General features: G+C 47.0%; 1 protein-coding gene across 6 annotated transcripts in view; it reads right to left on the reverse strand.

Moving 5' to 3' along the window:
* VOPP1 (VOPP1 WW domain binding protein) overlaps window positions 1-18,272 on the reverse strand; it is a 152,539-nt gene that overhangs the window by 27,360 nt on the left and 106,907 nt on the right. For all 6 annotated transcript variants that reach the window (XR_014065222.1, XR_014065223.1, XR_014065221.1 and 3 more), the window contains 2 exons: window positions 8,926-9,003; window positions 3,454-3,590 (listed from right to left, as the gene is read on the reverse strand). Coding sequence is in view for 2 of the 6 variants with exons in the window: in XM_081529441.1 (XP_081385567.1) it covers window positions 3,454-3,590; window positions 8,926-9,003 (215 nt within the window). In the remaining 4 variants the exon portion in view is untranslated. The remainder of the gene's footprint in view (window positions 1-3,453; window positions 3,591-8,925; window positions 9,004-18,272) is intronic.

Here is an 18,272-nt window from a genome sequence, read left to right on the forward strand (position 1 = left end):
GAGCTGGCAGGAAGAGAAACTAAGAAAACAATGCCACTTACAATTACAACAGAAAGAATAAAATACCTCGGCATAAATTTAACCAAGGAGGTAAAAGACCTATGTGAGACACGGATGGAAGAAATTGAAGATAACACAAAGAAACTGAAAGATATCCCATACTCATGGATTAGAGGAATTAACACTGTTAAAACGTCCGTATTACCTAAAGTGACCCACAGATTCAATGCAATCACTATTAGAATCCTGGTGACTTTTTTTTCACAGAAATAGAACACAAAATTCTAAAATTTATATGGAACCCAAAGACCCCAAACAGCCAAAGCAATCCTGAGAAGAAAGGAACAAAGCTAGAGGTATCACCCCCCTCCCCCCGCTTTCAGATGATACTACAGAGCTATAAGGATCAAAAGAGCCCAGTACCGGCAAAAAACACACAGATCAATGGACGGAGTTAAGAGCTCAGAGACAGACTGACACGGACACAAGCAATTAATTCACCAAACAAAGAGGAAACACACACAACGAAGAAAGGACAGTCTCTCCAACAAGCGGAGCTGGGAAAACGGAACAGCCACACGCAAAGAGTCACACTAGACCCCTATCACACACCATCCACAAAACGGACTCGAACGGATGACAGACTTGCCTGTAAGACCTGGAAACGTACGATTTCCAGAAGGAAATATGGACAGTAAGCTCTTTGTCATCAGTCTCAGCACTATCTTTTTGGACATGTCTACTCAGGCAAGGGAAAGCAAAGCGAAGAAACACAAATGCACACTGAAGGAAATCACTGTCAAAACAAAAAGGCAACCTTCTGAACAGGAGAAAATATGTGCAAATCATATATCTGATAAGGGTTAATATTGAGGATACAAAGAATTCTTACAACTCAACCACAAAAACCCAAACAACCTGATTAAAAATAGGCAGAGGATCTGAATAGACATTTTCCCACAGAAGATATCTAGATGGCCAGTAGGTACGTGAAAAGGAGCTCAGTACCACTGACCACCAAGAAATGCACACAAAACCATGATGAGCTATCACCTCACACCCGTCAGGGTGGCTATGACCAAAGAGAAGAAATAGCAAGTGTCAACACTTGTTGACAGGATGTGGAAAAAAGAGAACCTCACGCACCATCTTAAGCAGAAGAACAACATGACCCATGTGCCTCTTTCGTCCCCAAAGAACTTTCTGGTGGCAACGTGGAAGACAGAAGAACTGGCAGAGACTAGTGACTGGAAAATTTTTAGCAGGCATTGCTCAGGGGTGAGGTAAGAGTCTGAAGGAAGACTTGCAGGATTGATGACATATTTTATAAGGGGACCGAGGATTGCAGTTAGAAAGAGGCGGGGATGAGGAGAGAGGGTGGCGGAGGCTGCGGGGCCTCCGTGTTTGGAAACACGGAAAGGCTGTGGACGTGCAGTGGGAGCTGTCCGCCCTTGACCAGCCCAGGCCTGACCCCGTGGGCCAAGCACACACAGCCTCTCGCATCTCTGGCCACACGGGACACTAAAAATCCATGTCACAAAGGTAGAAAAAAAGGAAATCCATTCGTCTTTTAGCCACTCCTCTGATCCATTGTCTGCTTCTTGAAAAAAGAAATCAAAGGGCTCAAAAGTCAGACTAATCCTGATAAAATTTCGGTTTGGCCTCTCATTTTAAGTGAAAATTTTCACTTTGCCATATGTTGGAGCAGATCTGAAGCTATACAAACATTTCCAAATAGGAAAAAATAAAAATCCACTTATGCGAATATATGCCATAAACCTATGGGTACCAAGAGGGGAAGTGGGATGTGGGGTGGGTTGGGAGACTGGGATTGACACCGCTATGCGTGGAATAGATCCTAGTGAATAGCGCAGGGAACTCGACGTGATGCTCTGCGGTCACCTAGATGGAAAGGAAATCCAAGAGGATATGTGCACACACACGGCCGACTCACTTTGCTGTAAAACAGCAACTAGCGCAAGGTTGTCAAGCAACTGTCCTTCGATGGGGGAACAAAGATCCCACCTTCAGCACATCTGTGAGCGTGTGACAGTGTTACTAACTACCGGCCTCACGGTACAGCAGACCTTATGACTTCTGTTATAGAGCTGAAATTCTGTAAAAACCCAAGCAGAACTTGCTCCTAGAACTCCGACTCCCTCTGCAGCGTGTGAGGAATAGAGAAACCCTGCCCCCACCCTCAAGGCACCAGGGGAGCCGTGCAACCCCCAGCCCGCCACACGGCGGAAGACAGGAGCTCCAGGAGCATGGCCTCCCCAGCCCTGCAGAGCCCCTCGCGCACCCCCTCCTCAAATGTAGTGTCAAAACAAGGAACGGGCCTGCGTCCCCAGGGAAACTGGAATTCACCCACTACAGGATGTCTGAGTTTAGCTGGTTAAAGCAGTGTTTTATAAGAATCAAGAAACCACGAATTCTTTTCACATTGGGGCAACACTCTGGGTAATGTTCCATAAATAGGCCAAATGTAACGTGTGCAAAACTGTCTATAGAAGCACAGTTAACAAGGACTCACGATACTACTAATAAATGCACAGTACATGCTTACGGAGTGAATAAATAAAAAGCAAAACAAAAGAAAACAAATGATCAGCAATGACAGACTAAGCTAATTATCATTTAGTAACATGATTAATAGGCTTCCCTGGTGGCTCAGACAGTAAAGAATCTGCCTGCAATGCAGGAGACCTAGGTTCGATTCCTGAGTCAGGAAGATCCCCTGGAGAAGGGCTTGGAAATCGACTCCAGTGTTCTTGCCTGGAGAATTCCATGGTCAGAGGAGTCTGGTGGGCCACAGTCCACAGGGTTTGCAGCGTCAGACATGACTGAGCAACTAACACACACACACACAACATGATTAATATTTAGTCCAGAAGCATTAAGAATGGCAAGAATATTACACTTTCTACATAAAAACTTATACGTGAAATAATTTTTGAGAAAAAAGAGAAAATAATGTGCCTACGTGAACCACATATGCATGTGTGTGTGCACGCTCAGCTGCGTCTGACTTTGCGACCCCATGGACTGGAGCCCACCAGGCTCCTCTGTCTGTGGGATTCTCCAGACAAGAACACTGGAGTGGGCTGCTATGCCCTCCTCCAGGGAACCTTCCCAACCCAGGGATCTAGCTGGTATCAACTGTGTCTCTTGTATTGCAGGCAGATTCTTTACCACTGAAACCTGGGCAGCCCCCATGAACTGCATAAACGTGCATAAAAGATGCACCAATAATAAGGTAAAAATATGAGGTGATAGACATATAATACAACAGACAATGAATTTCTTATTAGCACAAATGCATCAGAACTTAAATGAATCAATGTGGCCTGAATTTTTTCTTCCAGCACAGTCCGTGGCAGTGCCCTTAGCAAATGCTTACAGAGGACATGTACACTGCAAGGGGGACAGACAAGGGCAGAGGGCTTGGCTGACCTGGAGTGGGGTTTGGGGGCTGCCTGGTGTAGGACACGTTGAATGCCGGCTCCTCAATCAGCGGTGGTGGGTACATGCGCCTCCGGATGAAGAAGCCGGCTCCACAGCAGAAGAGTACACCCATCATCAGGAGGAACCTGGGCGAGAGCACAGGGTGAGGCCTGGGCAGGGGCCCGGGCAGACGGCAGGGCTCCCCCGGCTGGTCCTACCCGACCGCTCTCCCCGGGAATGGTCCCCGTGGAGGAACCAGGGAGACGCCTGGCCAGCAGAGCTCGGGGAGCCCCTGGATGGAGGCCACTAGCATGGAGAAGCTCTCGAAGTGAACATGTTGCCTCAAAAGCTCCAAATGGCTACTGGCCTCAAAGGCTTGGTGCGGTTCTTCCCTGTCCATGGCCCTGAGCTCAACTCAACATTTAGCCAAAACCGAAGATGCCTTTCCAGTCCTGCCTGAAGACTCCTGCCGGTTCCCACTGTCCTTCCCCCGTTTTCTTTACTGTCAAAGCAAGAAGAGTGAGCGTGGGAACCTTTCTAACAGTTCTCTCCCCATTAGTATATGGACATCTATAAAATTTTTTTAAAGCGCACTTTCTAGAGCAAATCTTGATTTTAGAGAAACGAAAGGAATAGAGAAAATACTCACAATTCATTTTAAAAGCTGGTTTTAAATCTCTAGGTTCTAAGTATGGCTGGACCTTCTATTGTGACCCCAGAGTCTAACGGACAAGAGCTGACTCCTTGAAGGATCGGATGTTTGTCAAAATCATCTGAGGATTCTCAGTGACTGTCGGATCACTGATTCAATAAAAGAGGAATGAACGGCACCCCCACCTCGCTTCAGCATTCACCTAGTTTTTCTAGAAACAGGGGAAAAGTCACTTGGAGCAGGGCAGAGGTAGCTGAGAAACTTGTCCATCTCTAAACTGACATGATGCTGGGACTCACAGAACCTGCCGGAACCTCACACCATACACACACTCCTGTGAAGGGTGCTCACACAGCGGAGCTGGCCGTGTCGTGGTCAAAGGCACCTGTCCACACACGAATGCAAGGGAAGAGCAGACAGTAAGTCCTTTGAGAATATAAACGTGATATTAAGAGTTAAGGCTATTAATCAGTAAGTATTTACCAGACACCCTGGAACACCGAGAAGGAGCAAAGATCAGGGGCACCGGCAGGAAATGATTCAGAAGAGGACTGAAATCGTGGTTTTCCAATCTTTCGTCTAATTCATTATTCATTCAACGAAACTTCTCAAGCACCTCCCAGGCTCCCAGCACCAATGTCTGCATTATAAGGAGTAAGACAGGCGGGGCCTCACCCTCACTGAACTTGAGTTGTCACAGCGGAGGAGGACAGTACACAACAAGGTAACAAAATTATTTATTCACAACTCTGAGAGTGCCAAGGAAGAACAGGAAGGGTGCGACATAAGTTGGGGGGAGGAATTCATATAACCCACAACCGTGTTCATCATTTCAAGGGTACTGTTCAGTGCAACAAGAGGCTTAATGAGGGCATCTGCCAGACTAAGGGAGATCACAAAAGCTTCTTTTCCTTCAAAGCAACATCTGAGCTGAATTCTGAATGCTGGAAAGAGACAAACTGAAGGGAAGTGAAGATGTTTCTGGGTCGAAAGGAACTGCATAGGTGCCCCAACAGGAAAAGCTGGGTGGGCGAGAGGCCTGAGGAGGACAGCTATGAGCTGCAGATGGGGAAGGGGTTAGAGAGGTGCGGTCCTGGGGAGCAGGAAAAATCCAAATCATGCAAAACAAAGCCCCCACTCCCAAGCCGGCAGCTGCAATCTAAGATGGACAACTTCGTCTGGACTCCATGATAGTCTAACATTCAACCCTGGGTCCAACTGTAAATATCTGAGCAGAAGTGCAAGGCACACGGAGGTGACTGTGCATGAGGGCTGACACCCCTGCTCACTCCCAAGGGTCCAGGCTCCCTGCGCTGGACATGCAGGAGCCACGAGAGATCTTGGTCTCTTCCCTGAGATAACCCAAAATCATAGTTTTGGCTTATCTGTCAAATGGAATGGGCTTCCCTGACGGCTCAGTTCGTCAAGAATCTGCCTGCAATGCAGGAGACCCCGGTTCAATTCAAATGGAATCCACATTTTCCTAGACAAATATAAGTGACATGCACCTCACAGCGTGGACTGCTGGAGAGCAAGTAGGTGCAAGCAAATAAGAGCCCAGTCATGTGGCAGGAGACCAACTCCTGGCTCCTGGAGCAGTCATCACCATACCTGTTCCTTATGGAAACGGCAGTCTGAGAAGAAAGGGGCAGGGGAATGAGTTTCTGGTAACAAAGAGGAAAGGGCTGTCAAGGTAAGAAAACAATTCTCGAAGTTCTCTTTCATTGCTGAGCAGGTATGGGAAGCATTCCTGGGATTAAGAGAGGAAGTCTGTGCCGTTTCTATCATTAAAAGGAATCTGGCTTCTTCAATTCAATTTGTTTTTTCAGCCTCTTCCTGCCCTCCTCCCCAGCAGTTTTCAGGTCTCAGGCAGCAGCAGAGCCCCCCCGGGCCCGCACCCCCAACTCTGCAGGCAGCACTCACCTGCCAGACTGTGCTCTGTCGCAGTGAGCTTTACCGACTCTACACCCTTCCCGATCCTGGGCCTGCATTAGACTTAGGTAAGGATTACTTAAGGTTTTAGAGCTGACTTCCAAAAGCATTCGCTGCCAAAACCCCTGTGCTATGCTAAGGAACCCCAAATCCTCCAAAGTCAAGTGGAGCCAGGTTGGAGAAGAGCCCTCCATCTGCTCCACGCCCAGCTCCCTCCTCCCTCCTCCTACCTCTCCCCTCAAACCTCCCCCAACACCAGCCCCCCATCATCCCTCTCCCACCGAGCCCATGCTTAAGGCCCCGCCCCTGTAGTGTGCAGGTCCCTTTGCAAGGAGGGCCCTCTTCTCTGAGACCCAGACAGAAGCCATGCAGCTTTCCCCAACTTTCCTGCCATCAGAAGTTGCATGCTTTGTTTCCAGAACATTGGTTTAAAACTCTCCATGTGTTTAGACATCTGTTTTAGGAGCCCAGCTGCCATAGGGCCTCTCCACAGGACCCTGGTACATAACAGACACAATACTGAGACGAGGAACGCAAGGAGCGAAAACCAAGCGTCCTCAAACTTCAGCTGGGCTTGCATCGCAAGGTGTTCTCTGGCTGTACCCCTGGTTTTGATGTTGTTCATTCGCTGAATCGTGTCCCTATGGACTGCAGCACGACAGGCCTCCCCGTCCTGCAAGAAATAGTGAACTACCTCTCAGACTTTGCTCAGACTAATGCCCGGTGATGCCATCCAACCATATCATCCCCTTGTCACCCCCTTCTCCTCCTGCCCTCAATCCTTCCCAGCATTAGGGTCTTTTCCAGTGAGTTGGCTCTTTGCATGAGGTGGCCAAAGTATTGGAGCTTTGGCCTTAGCATCGCTCCTTCCAACGAATATTCAGGGTTGATTTCCTTTATGATTGTCTGATTTGATCCCCTTGCAGTCCAAGGGACTCTCAAGAGTCTTCTCCAGCACCACAGTTCGAAAGCATCAATTCTTCAGCACTCAGCCTTCTTGATGGTTCACCTCTGACATGTGTACATGACTACTGGAAAAACCATAGCTTTGATTATACGGACCTTTGTTGGTGATGTGATGTCTCTGCTATTTAATACACTGTCTAGGTTTGTCATAGCTTTTCTTCCAAGGAGCAAGCATCTTTTAATTTCATGGCTGCAGTCACCATCTGCAGTGATTTTGGAACCCAAGAAAATAAAGTCTGTCACTGTTTCCATTGTTTCCCCATCTATTTGCCATGAAGTGATAGGACCAGATGCCAAGATCTTTGTTTTTTTGAATGCTGAGTTTCAAGCCAGCATTTTCCCTGGTTTAGCAGCTGGTGTCAGAATCTCAACCCAAAGAACTACACCAAACCTTGTGGAGAAGGGGATGACAGAGGATGAGATGGCTGGATGGCATCACCAACTAGAAGGACATGAGTTTGGGTAAACTCCGGGAGTTGGTGATGGATAGGGAGGCCTGGTGTGCTGCGATTCATGGGGTCGCAAAGAGACGGACACGACTGAGTAACTGAACTGAACTGAGCTGTGGCATCTGGCATCCCGAGCTTGGAGACCTGCCCTCCTTTCACAGCGCTCATGAGATGCCTCTATGTAGGGACCCACTGGCTTGCGGAGGTGCCCTGACCCTGACAAGGGACCCCGGCCAACAGCTCAGAAGCACCGGCTGCCAGTTCAGAGGACGCTTCCAGGAAAGGTCGACAGAAGCTGCTCTGGCAGCCAGGCCCGCAGAGTTCTCCTGGACCCTCAACTTTTCCTTCTTTCTAATCACATAAGACCTCAAGTTTGACAAGTTTTCTCCTCTTAGCAGCATGTCCACAACTTATCATCATTCGTCTGGTGCTTCAGGCCAAGGCGAAGCACTGCTGATCCCTTACAAGACCCTTAGCCACAAGTTCTGAGGGAACATGCGGGTGAAGCCAGGCAAAGCTCTGAAACACCAGAGCTGTTTACACTCCAAGTCTCAGGCTAAAAGCTTTCTCCTTCTATTATAGTTTGAGGTGCTAGCAGCTAGGAGGTGGGGAGAGGCCAGTGACAGCCTGGCACCATTCAGGGCCCCACATGACAGGTGAGTCCAGCCCCCAAATGGCCAAGGCCCGGCAAGGAGATGGTGATGGTGAAAATGAAGAGGCTCTCCCGTTACAGAAGGCTTGGCACGTAGAGTCCCTGCTGGGTGCTGGTTTCTCTAACCAAATACTAGGAACAGTCGTCAGGAGGCCAATAGCAAAGTCTGGGACAGCCAAGTAGCTCCTGCCACGGGGTCAGGAAAGGTCTGTCTTCAGACACTCCTTATCTCTAAAGGCATTTCTTACAGGCATCCTCTGAGGATAGCAACTCACAGGAGGTTCCTCTCCTTACTGGAAACTCTGCACCCATCCTTCCAGGACTCTGTCAGCTTTACTCCCTCATTCTCTTCCGAGCTACAATCTTACAGATGCCAGACGGCTCTTGCAAGTTCCTCCAGTAGAGATGGAAGACGGGCAAGGCCGCAGTCTGTCTTGAACGTTAGGACTCAGCTAACACAATGTGAATATGGAAGATTTCCAGGCAGCAGAAATCTTATAGCAAGATCTGCTGATTCTCCGATTAAGACTGGCAGCCTCAATCCATTTCAGACATTGGTGGAGGAGCTGCTGAAGGATGAAGCTGCTGTACAGTCCAGCTTCCCAAAGAATAACTCTTCTTTCCCAGGCACAGGCCTGAGGAAACGGGAATGAGCTTTCTGCAAACTCTGTGAGCAGAAGCACTTGACACAAAGCCAGCCCAAACATACCTGCTTTCTGGAGAGGCCACCCGGAGCCCACGACCTCAGGTGGAGGCGATGTCACCTTGACTGACTGGGCAGAGCCCTGGGGAAGGGGGAGCATCTGAGACCTGGAAGAGTCGTGACCTACCAGAAGTACCACAGCCTCTGTACGGAGAGGGCCCGCACGCAGCACCTGGAGCCACAGCAGTCCTCGTAAGGGCGGCATCTGGGGAGAGAGGGCACAGGCTGTCAGCTTCCTGCAGAAGAAGGGCCGGACCAACTGGGAGGTCCAGGCAGGTTTCAGGGTGACGGACAGAAAGGCCACCACTGCATTTTATGAAACTAACAGGGCGGTGGCAGCCCAAACAGAAGGCGCCGAGAGAGACAGTGTCATTCAAAGCATCGGTTTGCTACACATCCCCGTGGGCAGAATCACAGTGGTTTCCTTCTGGGGAGGCCCTGTAACTGGATGACCAAAGACCTGCATGAAACCAGAGGGGAGCCTGATATCAGCACGCTGCAGATGCTGGGCGGTGCTGACCACGTCAGAAGATGGGCATCTGCATCAACAAGGCCAGCAAGCTTAAGTGTAGAGGTTATGAAGTTGGACAAGTTCTGTGGTTTAGTCCTGGTCTTGCCACTTACCAGCTGCAAGACTGCTAGCAAGTACTCAACATCTGTGAGCCTCAGTTTCCCCATAAGCAAAAGGTGTGGGAGGGCAGGGCCTCCTTACAGCACTGTTTTAAGTCTGAAGGCGGCACCCTCACCTAAAGTGCCGACAATGGCCACGGCTGCTCACACCTGCCCTGCCCCCTTGATGCTGCCCGCATGGTGCTCAGCGCCCTTCTTCCCTGAGAAGAGCCCTGAGAAGGTCCCTCACTCTCCAAGGAAGGCCCAAGGCAGGGCCAAGGTTCCAAGGGGTTAGCTCGGACTCCTCCAATATCCCCACTCTCCCCCAGCCCTGGTTTCTTTAAGATAAGAGAGAAGCTATGAAAGCTTCTGCACTTCGACTTTTACAGACACACTTTCACTAAAGCGATTTCAGTCCAAGTGGCAGTGAATTGGGTGTGTGTTGAGGGGTAAGGCTGTTTCTCAATAATATTAAATGATCACAGAATTATGATCTATCAAGTTCCTGCCAATTTTCTTCTTAAAAGTAGTTGGGAGAAATACACAATTTGATCCAAGACTTTGGACACTGAATTTTCAGGTAATTCCAGTACAAATTGACTTGTTTTATGTAGAAAAATACGTAGAAAATAGCTCCCTGTAAAATAGTAGCTCAGATGGAGCATTATGAGTTGTAATGGAACTCCACACACCTGAGCTGTAGTGCTGTTTCTCCCTGGTTGGTTCCTGGGGCCTCGAGCTCTTTACACACTCAGCACCCAATCACTGCTATAATCTCTATCATTTCAACTGAGGACAACTGAGGAGAGAGACCCCCGCCAAACCACTGCCATCACACACACGCCCACTCTTCCTATAGTCCACGAACATGAACTTCTGTCTACTAGGTAGAAATTCTTGATTTTGATGGGATGCTCCTATATGCTGGAGCATAAGCTAAAATCTGTTTAGCTTGTTTTATCCAACCAACAGCTAGCAGAGACCAGAATGTGCTTAAAACACTACTGGTTCTGACAACCCAGGCATCCAACACAAAGTCACCGAGCTGCCACTCTGAGCTCAGCCTGTGCTGCGTCTGGGGGGCGGGGGTGGGCCATAAAAACCCTAACAGAAGGACATGCAGGAGCTTTCTTTCTAGAAGAAGGGGACAAGCAACAAGCAAGAAAAGCACGAATGGGGATAAGTGGCAGTAAGTTCCACATGGTGAAAACTAAAGTAGAAGCCGGCCAGTTGAAAGCAGTGGGGAGGGAGGGGTGGAAGATGCAATTTAAAACCAGGTGCTCAAGGATGACGCACTGACAGGGTGACATCTGAACACAGACCACGCAGCCATCCAGCCTGGCTGTGACGTGAACCGCACGAGGGCCTCAGTGCTAGGAGAGCATTGCTGGCTCCAGGGCTGCCAGCTGTCCAGCTGCAGGGTGGAGAGGAGGCTGAGCACAGAGCCGAAGACAAAAGGAAATGCTGGGGGCAGGGCAGCCAGGGACTAGGCCAGGGTTGGACCAGCACTGCACGAACAGCATCATCTGCTGACACCACACACAGCACCATCCACAGTAACTCCTTGGTGTGTGTGAGTGTGTGTGGGGGGGGAGGGCACTCAGGGGAGATAAAGGGCCTCTGCCTTCCAGAGTATGTGGAGTTCAGACAATTAGTTGTAAACACAAAGAGATGGGACTGTTTCTGACCACGAATTTGCAAAGACAAGAGTCCTTAGCAACTAAGTTAGATCCGAAGATAAATGTGATGATATGGTAGAGAGAATTCAAAGACAGCCCCAAGAGGCCCGCCCCCCCTAGAGTGCATGGGCTGCATGACCTCCTCCCCTTGAGTGTGGCAGGTCCTGTGACTATGACGGGACGGTCACTCCCATGATTGTGGAACACCACATAAGGTAGTATGTTATATAGACAGCTGGAGCGCACCAGGGAGCCCTCCGCGGCTTTAAAGAGAGCTAGGACTAAGGGGGGTCTCCAAGAGCCGAATGCGACCCCCAGCCGACCAACGAGGAAGCTCGGACTTCAGTCCTACAACAGGAATGTTGTCAACAACTGAATGAATTTACAGGAGGACCCAAGCTCCAAAAGAGAGCACAACCCAGCCACCCCTTGGTTTCAGCTTTGTGATACCCAGAGCAAGGGACCCACCAATGCTGTGTCCAGACTTGTGATCTATAGGAACTGTAAGGTAATAAACTAAAAGATAATAAACACAAATGGTTTCAATCTGCTCACTCGGCAGTGACTTACGACTAAGCAATAGAGAACTTATACAAATGAGAACAAAGGTTATACCCTTTGGTCACATCTTACATTCGCGATGCCAGGTCAGTGCTTCACAACTGTCTTATTTAACATGTAAGTTAAATATTATCATCTCCATGTTTGAAATAAGCTCAGGTAATAAGGCGCTGGGGATGTCACATCTCTTCTCAGCCCAGGCCACTGTCTGCTGAAGCCAAGAAAGGATTTGGCAAATATTTCAGGAAGGTGCTTTGCACAGACACTGCTTCTGCAGTGACACTGAGTCTTTCGTCACCAAAGGGCTACCTTCTTGGATCCCACTTGATTTTCCTATTCTTCTGCTTGGACCAAGTCATCACCACGATGGTGTGTGGTGATCATGCTCATGAACAGTGACTGTGTAAGACTCCACAACCATTTACTCATGCAAATAAACCAACTGGAAAGGACTGAGAAGCAGGGCAGTGTCAGGATGCCTAAGGAAGTAAAAGGGGTTGAGAAGGTATAGAGGGGAAGGCGAAATGTAATGTGGCACAGTTTAAAGCTTGAAGTTTCCCAAAGAGCAAACCAAGGCCAGAAGAAACAGGAGGTAAAGGTGAAAATTCAGCAGATGGTAACAGACAAGGTGAAGGAAGCATAGACTTCTTGGGCAAATGGCGGGAGATCCCTGTGATGGAGTTACAAACAGAAATTCAGCAACCACTCTTTGATAATACCTGAGGGGGTTCTTGCTTTAACTTGGAACTACATATTGACCAGATTGCTTATACCATTCCATGCCAAGAACTCTCTACAATGAGCAGATAATGTAATCATAAAGACAGAACTAACAGGAAGATGAGACACTCGGGAAAAGTGAGGTGAGGATTTGGAAAGAACTACCAAAGTTCCCACAACATTACACAACAGAACCGTGTTTTCAGATATTGTCCCACTAGTGGGTTATGAAATCAAGTTATTGGGTTGTAACATCATGTATTTTACAAAGGTAAAGATCAATTTTTAAAAAATCAGAGGGCATCCCACAAAAGGAATTTGTTGTGAAACTTAGGTTTTGGTCACATACAGCCACACAGATATACACATTGCTTCAAACCTACTGTTGTGGAAGCCCCAGGTCAAAAATGAACAGGCTCAAATTTCTGTTGTGTCTAGAAGGGATTCTTTCATCTTCCTGGTAGGGGCTGGGTAGCCGCAGGCCCAAGTCTCCTGACTAGCAGATTACTTCCTGCTGTTAATGGTGCTGGGCTACGGGTACTTCCTGCTGTTAATGACGCTGGGCTATGGGTACTTCCTGCTGTTAATGGTTCTGGGCTATGGGTACTTCCTGCTGTTAATGGTGCTGAGCTACGGGTACTTCCTGCTGTTAATGATGCTGGGCTAAGGGTACTTCCTGCTGTTTATGATGCTGGGCTAAGTCTGGTCCCCTATGACTTCTGTCTGGGTAACACTGATGCTGCTCATAATTCTATTTGATGTCCTGCAATGATCACATTCTAGAACCCTCACGGACAGTTCTGTCAGGTAGAGATACCCCTGCTATATGAACAACCTCTGGATGAGGGTGGGAGGTGGCTGCCCAGGATGGAGAACACAGACAGCAGACACCTGCAGCTTAGGAGCAGTGAGACTGCGATCTTCCAAGCTCAGAACAGTTTCTTTCCCACTGTTCTACCACCTTAACCATCAAGATGTTTCCTGCAGAATTAGCTTGACGCCTGACTATAACTAGAGCTGCCCAGCTCTGGGCACAGTAAGGGCTGAAGGGTAACCTGTCTGGTGACCGTGAACTTGGTACAAAGGAGGAAAGCAGATATAAGAATAAAAATTTAGGAGGGAAAAAGATGGCGGAGGAGTAGGTGGACGTAGACTACATCTCTCTCCACAGATACATCAGGAATACACCTTCAGACACAGAAGTGCGTGCAGAACACCAGCTGAGAGTGGACAGGAGTACCTGACCAGTGGAAAAGAATATATAGAACCACGCAAAACTCGGTAGGATGAGGAACTTGGGGGGAAAACAGAAGTGTTAGTAGCACTGGACCTGCCCTCAGCAGGTGGGGCAACTGAAGCAGGGGTCCGATCCCCACAGCGAGGCAACTGAGTCAGAGGAGAAACATTTAAGGTTGAGAGTGAAACAGCTGATCTGTGGCAGCCTAAATGGAATGCGAATCTGACAGTCCTTGCCGCAGCCATACATTCTCCGGACAGGAACACTGGTCTCCTGGAAGGTGCAGCGGCTGGGAGCTGGAGTTTAGGGATGGTGCAGCAATCCCAGGGCGAGGGCTGCTGTTGACTGCAGACAGATGGATCGAGGGGGTGTGAGGGAGGAGACTGTGGCGGGAAATGACGGTGGAGGAAAGCCAGGCAGCAATGGAAGCAAGGCGATACTGCTGAGTCACACCATAGTCTCTCTCTTCCCACATGCCAGCATTAGCAGCTGAACAATAGAGAGGCTGGCCCATCAAACGCCTGAGGCACTGAACCACAGAAAAGGACCCCACCCAGGGGGCCCCTTTAAGTGCCTGACACACCCGAACAACAGGGAAGGACCCCAGGCAAGGGACCCTCTAAGTGCCTGAATGGGCGGAGCTATGGAGAGAGACTGGCCAAAGAGGCCTTCTGATCGCCAGCTACATGAGGCTCGAAAAAAGACTCTGATAGGGCCACAACTCCTGCGGTGGAGGCAGTCCGTGTCCCTGCACACTGGGTGCTGTCAGGGTCCCCACAAGCCAAGGAGTTGCGCCACCTTCATGCTCAACTCTTAGTTGGGCAGAGCTGCCACAGGCATAAAAAGTCTTATGTCTAAGCGCACAGAGTTGCTTCGGTCATGTCTGACTCTTTGCAACCCTGTAGACTGTACCTTGCCAGGCTTCTCTGTCAGACAGGGAGTTCTCCAGGCAAGAATACTGGAACGTATTGGCCAATACTGGTTGGCATACCCTTCTAGAGCACTATATTTCCTGCTGCCCTAGCAGCCAACCCCCCTGAGTACCTGGTGCTGCCAGAACCCCTGTGACCCAAGCAGCTTCACCACCTCCACACCTGGCCCTCCTTACAGGGGCAAACCCAAGCCCTCCAGGGCAGCATCAGGAGCTAAACCCCAGTGGACAACCCACACGTAGAGGTGGAAATAAAACCACGATTGAAACCCAGGGGCAGAGTGGCCAAAGAAGATGACCCAAAACCTTCCCACCAGCTGTACAAGCTGCAGATTAAATCCACACGATCAACTAAGCAGACTCTATGTTGATGGAATATATAAAAGGCCATTGAGAGCTCCCACAAAAGAAAATGCTCTAGTTCTGATAGCTGTGGACAGTGGAGGCAAGAACACACAGGAGTAGGACCAGGTTAGAATCTGAGCTGCCCCCACAGCAGGTCCAGAGATCAGCAGTGTTGGAGGGCATCCTAGGGAGGTGAGGTGGACTGTGACCCCCAGTGAGGGAAAGGACTCTGACAGAAATGACTCAAGAAAAACATTGATTATTCTTTTTTTTTTTGACTTGTTCTGTAGATTCTTTTGGATTATTTTTTTCCTTTTTTCCTCCTCTGTTGTAGCTGTTGATTTTATTGGCACTAAGAAATCCAACTAAGCTTTTGAGCTATTTTTTTTCTCAGTCACATTTTTTATTGTTGTCATAAACCTCTGCCTCTAAGTTGGGCTTTTGCAGTTCTGTGGGGCTTTCCTATTTTTTTTTTCTTTTCTCTTTTTTTTTTTAATTTTTTAAACCTAGTATTATTTTTTCTACATTTATTCCTTTGTTTGCTTTTCCTACTGTTCTTTTCCCCTTGCAGTTAATCTTTAGCATACATAAATCTTATCTACCTCTATTTAACTCTGCATATTTATTCTTTCTTTCTTTTCTTTCTCTGCTTTCCTGCCAACATATTTGCTAGTTTTACTTTCATAGCTTTGTTCCCCAATTGGCACCTTGCTTTAGTTTTCTATTCCAGTTTGTGCTTTAATTAGTTTTGTTCTGGTAGATACAATCTTTGGTTTCCTTTGTTTGCTGCATCAATCTGTTGTACTTTATTTTTGTCGGACTGTTTTGATATTGCTTATGGGTGTGTATGCATATGTGCATATTCAGTCACATTTCCTAATGCTGTTATAAATCTCTGCCTCTACATTGGGCTTTTGCCGTTCTGTGGAGCTTTCCTTTTTTCTTTATTCTTCTGTTTCTTTTTCTTTTCTCTTTCTTAGAATTTTAATTTTTTAAAACCTACTGTATTTTTCTACATTTATTCTTTTGTTTGCCTTTCCTACTGTTCTTTTCCCGTTTCACTTAATCTTTAATGTATGTAAATCTTCTTCATCTGCCTCTATTTAACTTTGCATATCTACCCTTTCCTTCCTTTCTTTCTTTCCTTTCCTCTCAACATATTTGTTAGTTTTCTTTTCATTGCTTTATTCCCCATTTGGCACCTTGCTTTAGTTTTGTTTTCCAGTTTGTGCTTAAGTTAGTTTTGTTTTTAACTGGTCAATATAATTTTTGATTTCCTTTGTTCGCCGGGTCAATCTACTCTACTTTATTTTTGTTGGACTGTTTTCACTTGGCTCATGGGTGTATATGTATATATGTACATTCCGTTATTTTAATTATTATTTGCCTGATTTTGTAACTGCTGTTTGTCTGGGGCTCATCTTTGTTTTCTCATTCTTGGAGATTTGTTTTAATCTCACTTAATGCCATAACAAACCACTTGTGGAATCTTCGTTTCTGACTGGAGATCAAGCCCTGAGCCTTTGGAGTGGGAGCAGTGACTCCAAGACCCTAGACTACCAGAGAACTAACCCTAGGGAGTATCAAACAGTGAGAACTCACACAAAGGAAACCACTTGAATACAAGACCCTGCATCACCCAACCACCAGTAGCACCCTGTGCAGGACGCCTCATCTAAATAACAAACAAAACAAAAATACAAACCCAATCATCAGCAGACAGGATTACCACATCACTCAGCCTTGCCCATCAGAGGAAAAACAAACAAACAAACAAACAAAAACTCAGCACAAATCTCACCCTATATAAAGCTCACATAAACCACTGGACCAACCTTAGGAGGGCAGAAACCAAAAGGAAGAATGAATTCAATCTTCTTCAAGGACAGAATTCAACTTTCTTTGAAGCCTAGGAAAAGGAGACCTCAAACACAATAACTTAAAAATAATAATAATAATGAAAAAGCAGAGAAATACTGAACAAATGAAGGAACAAACTAGAAACACAGAAGTCCAAATAAATGAAGGGGAAATAGGCAAACTACCAGAAAAAGAATTCAGAATAATGATAGTAAAGATGATCAAAAACCTTGAAAACAAAATGGAGAAAATGCAACAATTAACAAAGGCCTAGAATTAAAGAATAAACACACAGAGACAGACAACACAATCACTGAAATTAAAAATACTCTGCTGCTGCTGCTGCTAAGTCGTGTCAGCCGTGTCCAACTCTGTGTGACCCCATAGACGGCAGCCCACCAGGCTCCCCCGTCCCTGGGATTCTCCAGGCAAGAACACTGGAGTGGGCTGCTATTTCCTTCTCCAGTGCATGAAAGGGAAAAGTGAAAGTGAAGTCGCTCAGTCGTGTCTGACTCTTCGCGACCTCATGGGCTGCAGCCTACCAGGCTCCTCCGTCCATGGGGTTTCCCAGGCAAGAGTACTGGAGTGGGTGCCATTGCCTTCTCCAAAAATACTCTAGAGGGAATCAATAGCAGAATATCTGAAGCAGAAGAACGAATCAGTGAGCTGGAAGATCAAATGCTGGAAATAACTTCTGAAGAGCAGAATAAAGTAAAAAGAAGGAAAGGAGCTGAGGACAGGCTCAGAGACCTCTGGGACCATATCAAATGCACCAACATTCGAATTATAGGGGTCCCAGAAGAAGAAGAGAAAAAGAAAGGGTATGAGAAAATTTTTGAAGAGATTATAGTTGAAAATTTCCCCAACATGGAAAAGGAAATAGTTAATCAAGTCCAAGAGGCATAAAGAGTCCCATACAGGATAAACCCAAGGAGAAACACACCAAGACACATATTAATCAAACTAACAAAGAATATTAAAAGCAGCAAGGGAGAAGCAACAAGTAACATACAAGGGAAACCCCATAGGCTTGACAGCTGATCTTTCAGCAGAAACTCTGCAGGCCAGAAGGGAATGGCAGGATATATTTAAAGTACTGAAAGGGGAAAATCTACAACCAAGATTACTGTACCCAGCAAGGATCTCATTCAGAATTGATGGAGAAATAAAAACGTTTTCAGACAAGCAAAAGTTAAGAGAATTCAGTACCACCAAATCAGCTTTACAACAAATGTTAATGGGACTTATATACTCAAGAAATACACAAGAAGAAAAAGATCTACAAAATCAACCCCAAACAATTTAGAAAATTGCAATAGGAACATATATATCAATAATTACTTTAAATGTAAATGGATTAAATACTCCAACCAAAAGACACAGACTGGCTGAATTGATACAAAAACAAGACCCATATATATGTTGTCTACAAGAAACCCACTTCAGACCTCAAGACACATATAGACTGAAAGTGAGAGGATGGAAAAATTCCATGCAAATGGGAAGCAAAATAAAGCTGGAGTAGCAACCCT

The sequence above is a fragment of the Giraffa tippelskirchi genome, chromosome 9 (genome assembly GCF_054371585.1).
Source record: "Giraffa tippelskirchi isolate mGirTip1 chromosome 9, T2T-mGirTip1v1.2.pri, whole genome shotgun sequence".
Taxonomy (NCBI): Eukaryota; Metazoa; Chordata; class Mammalia; order Artiodactyla; family Giraffidae; genus Giraffa; species Giraffa tippelskirchi.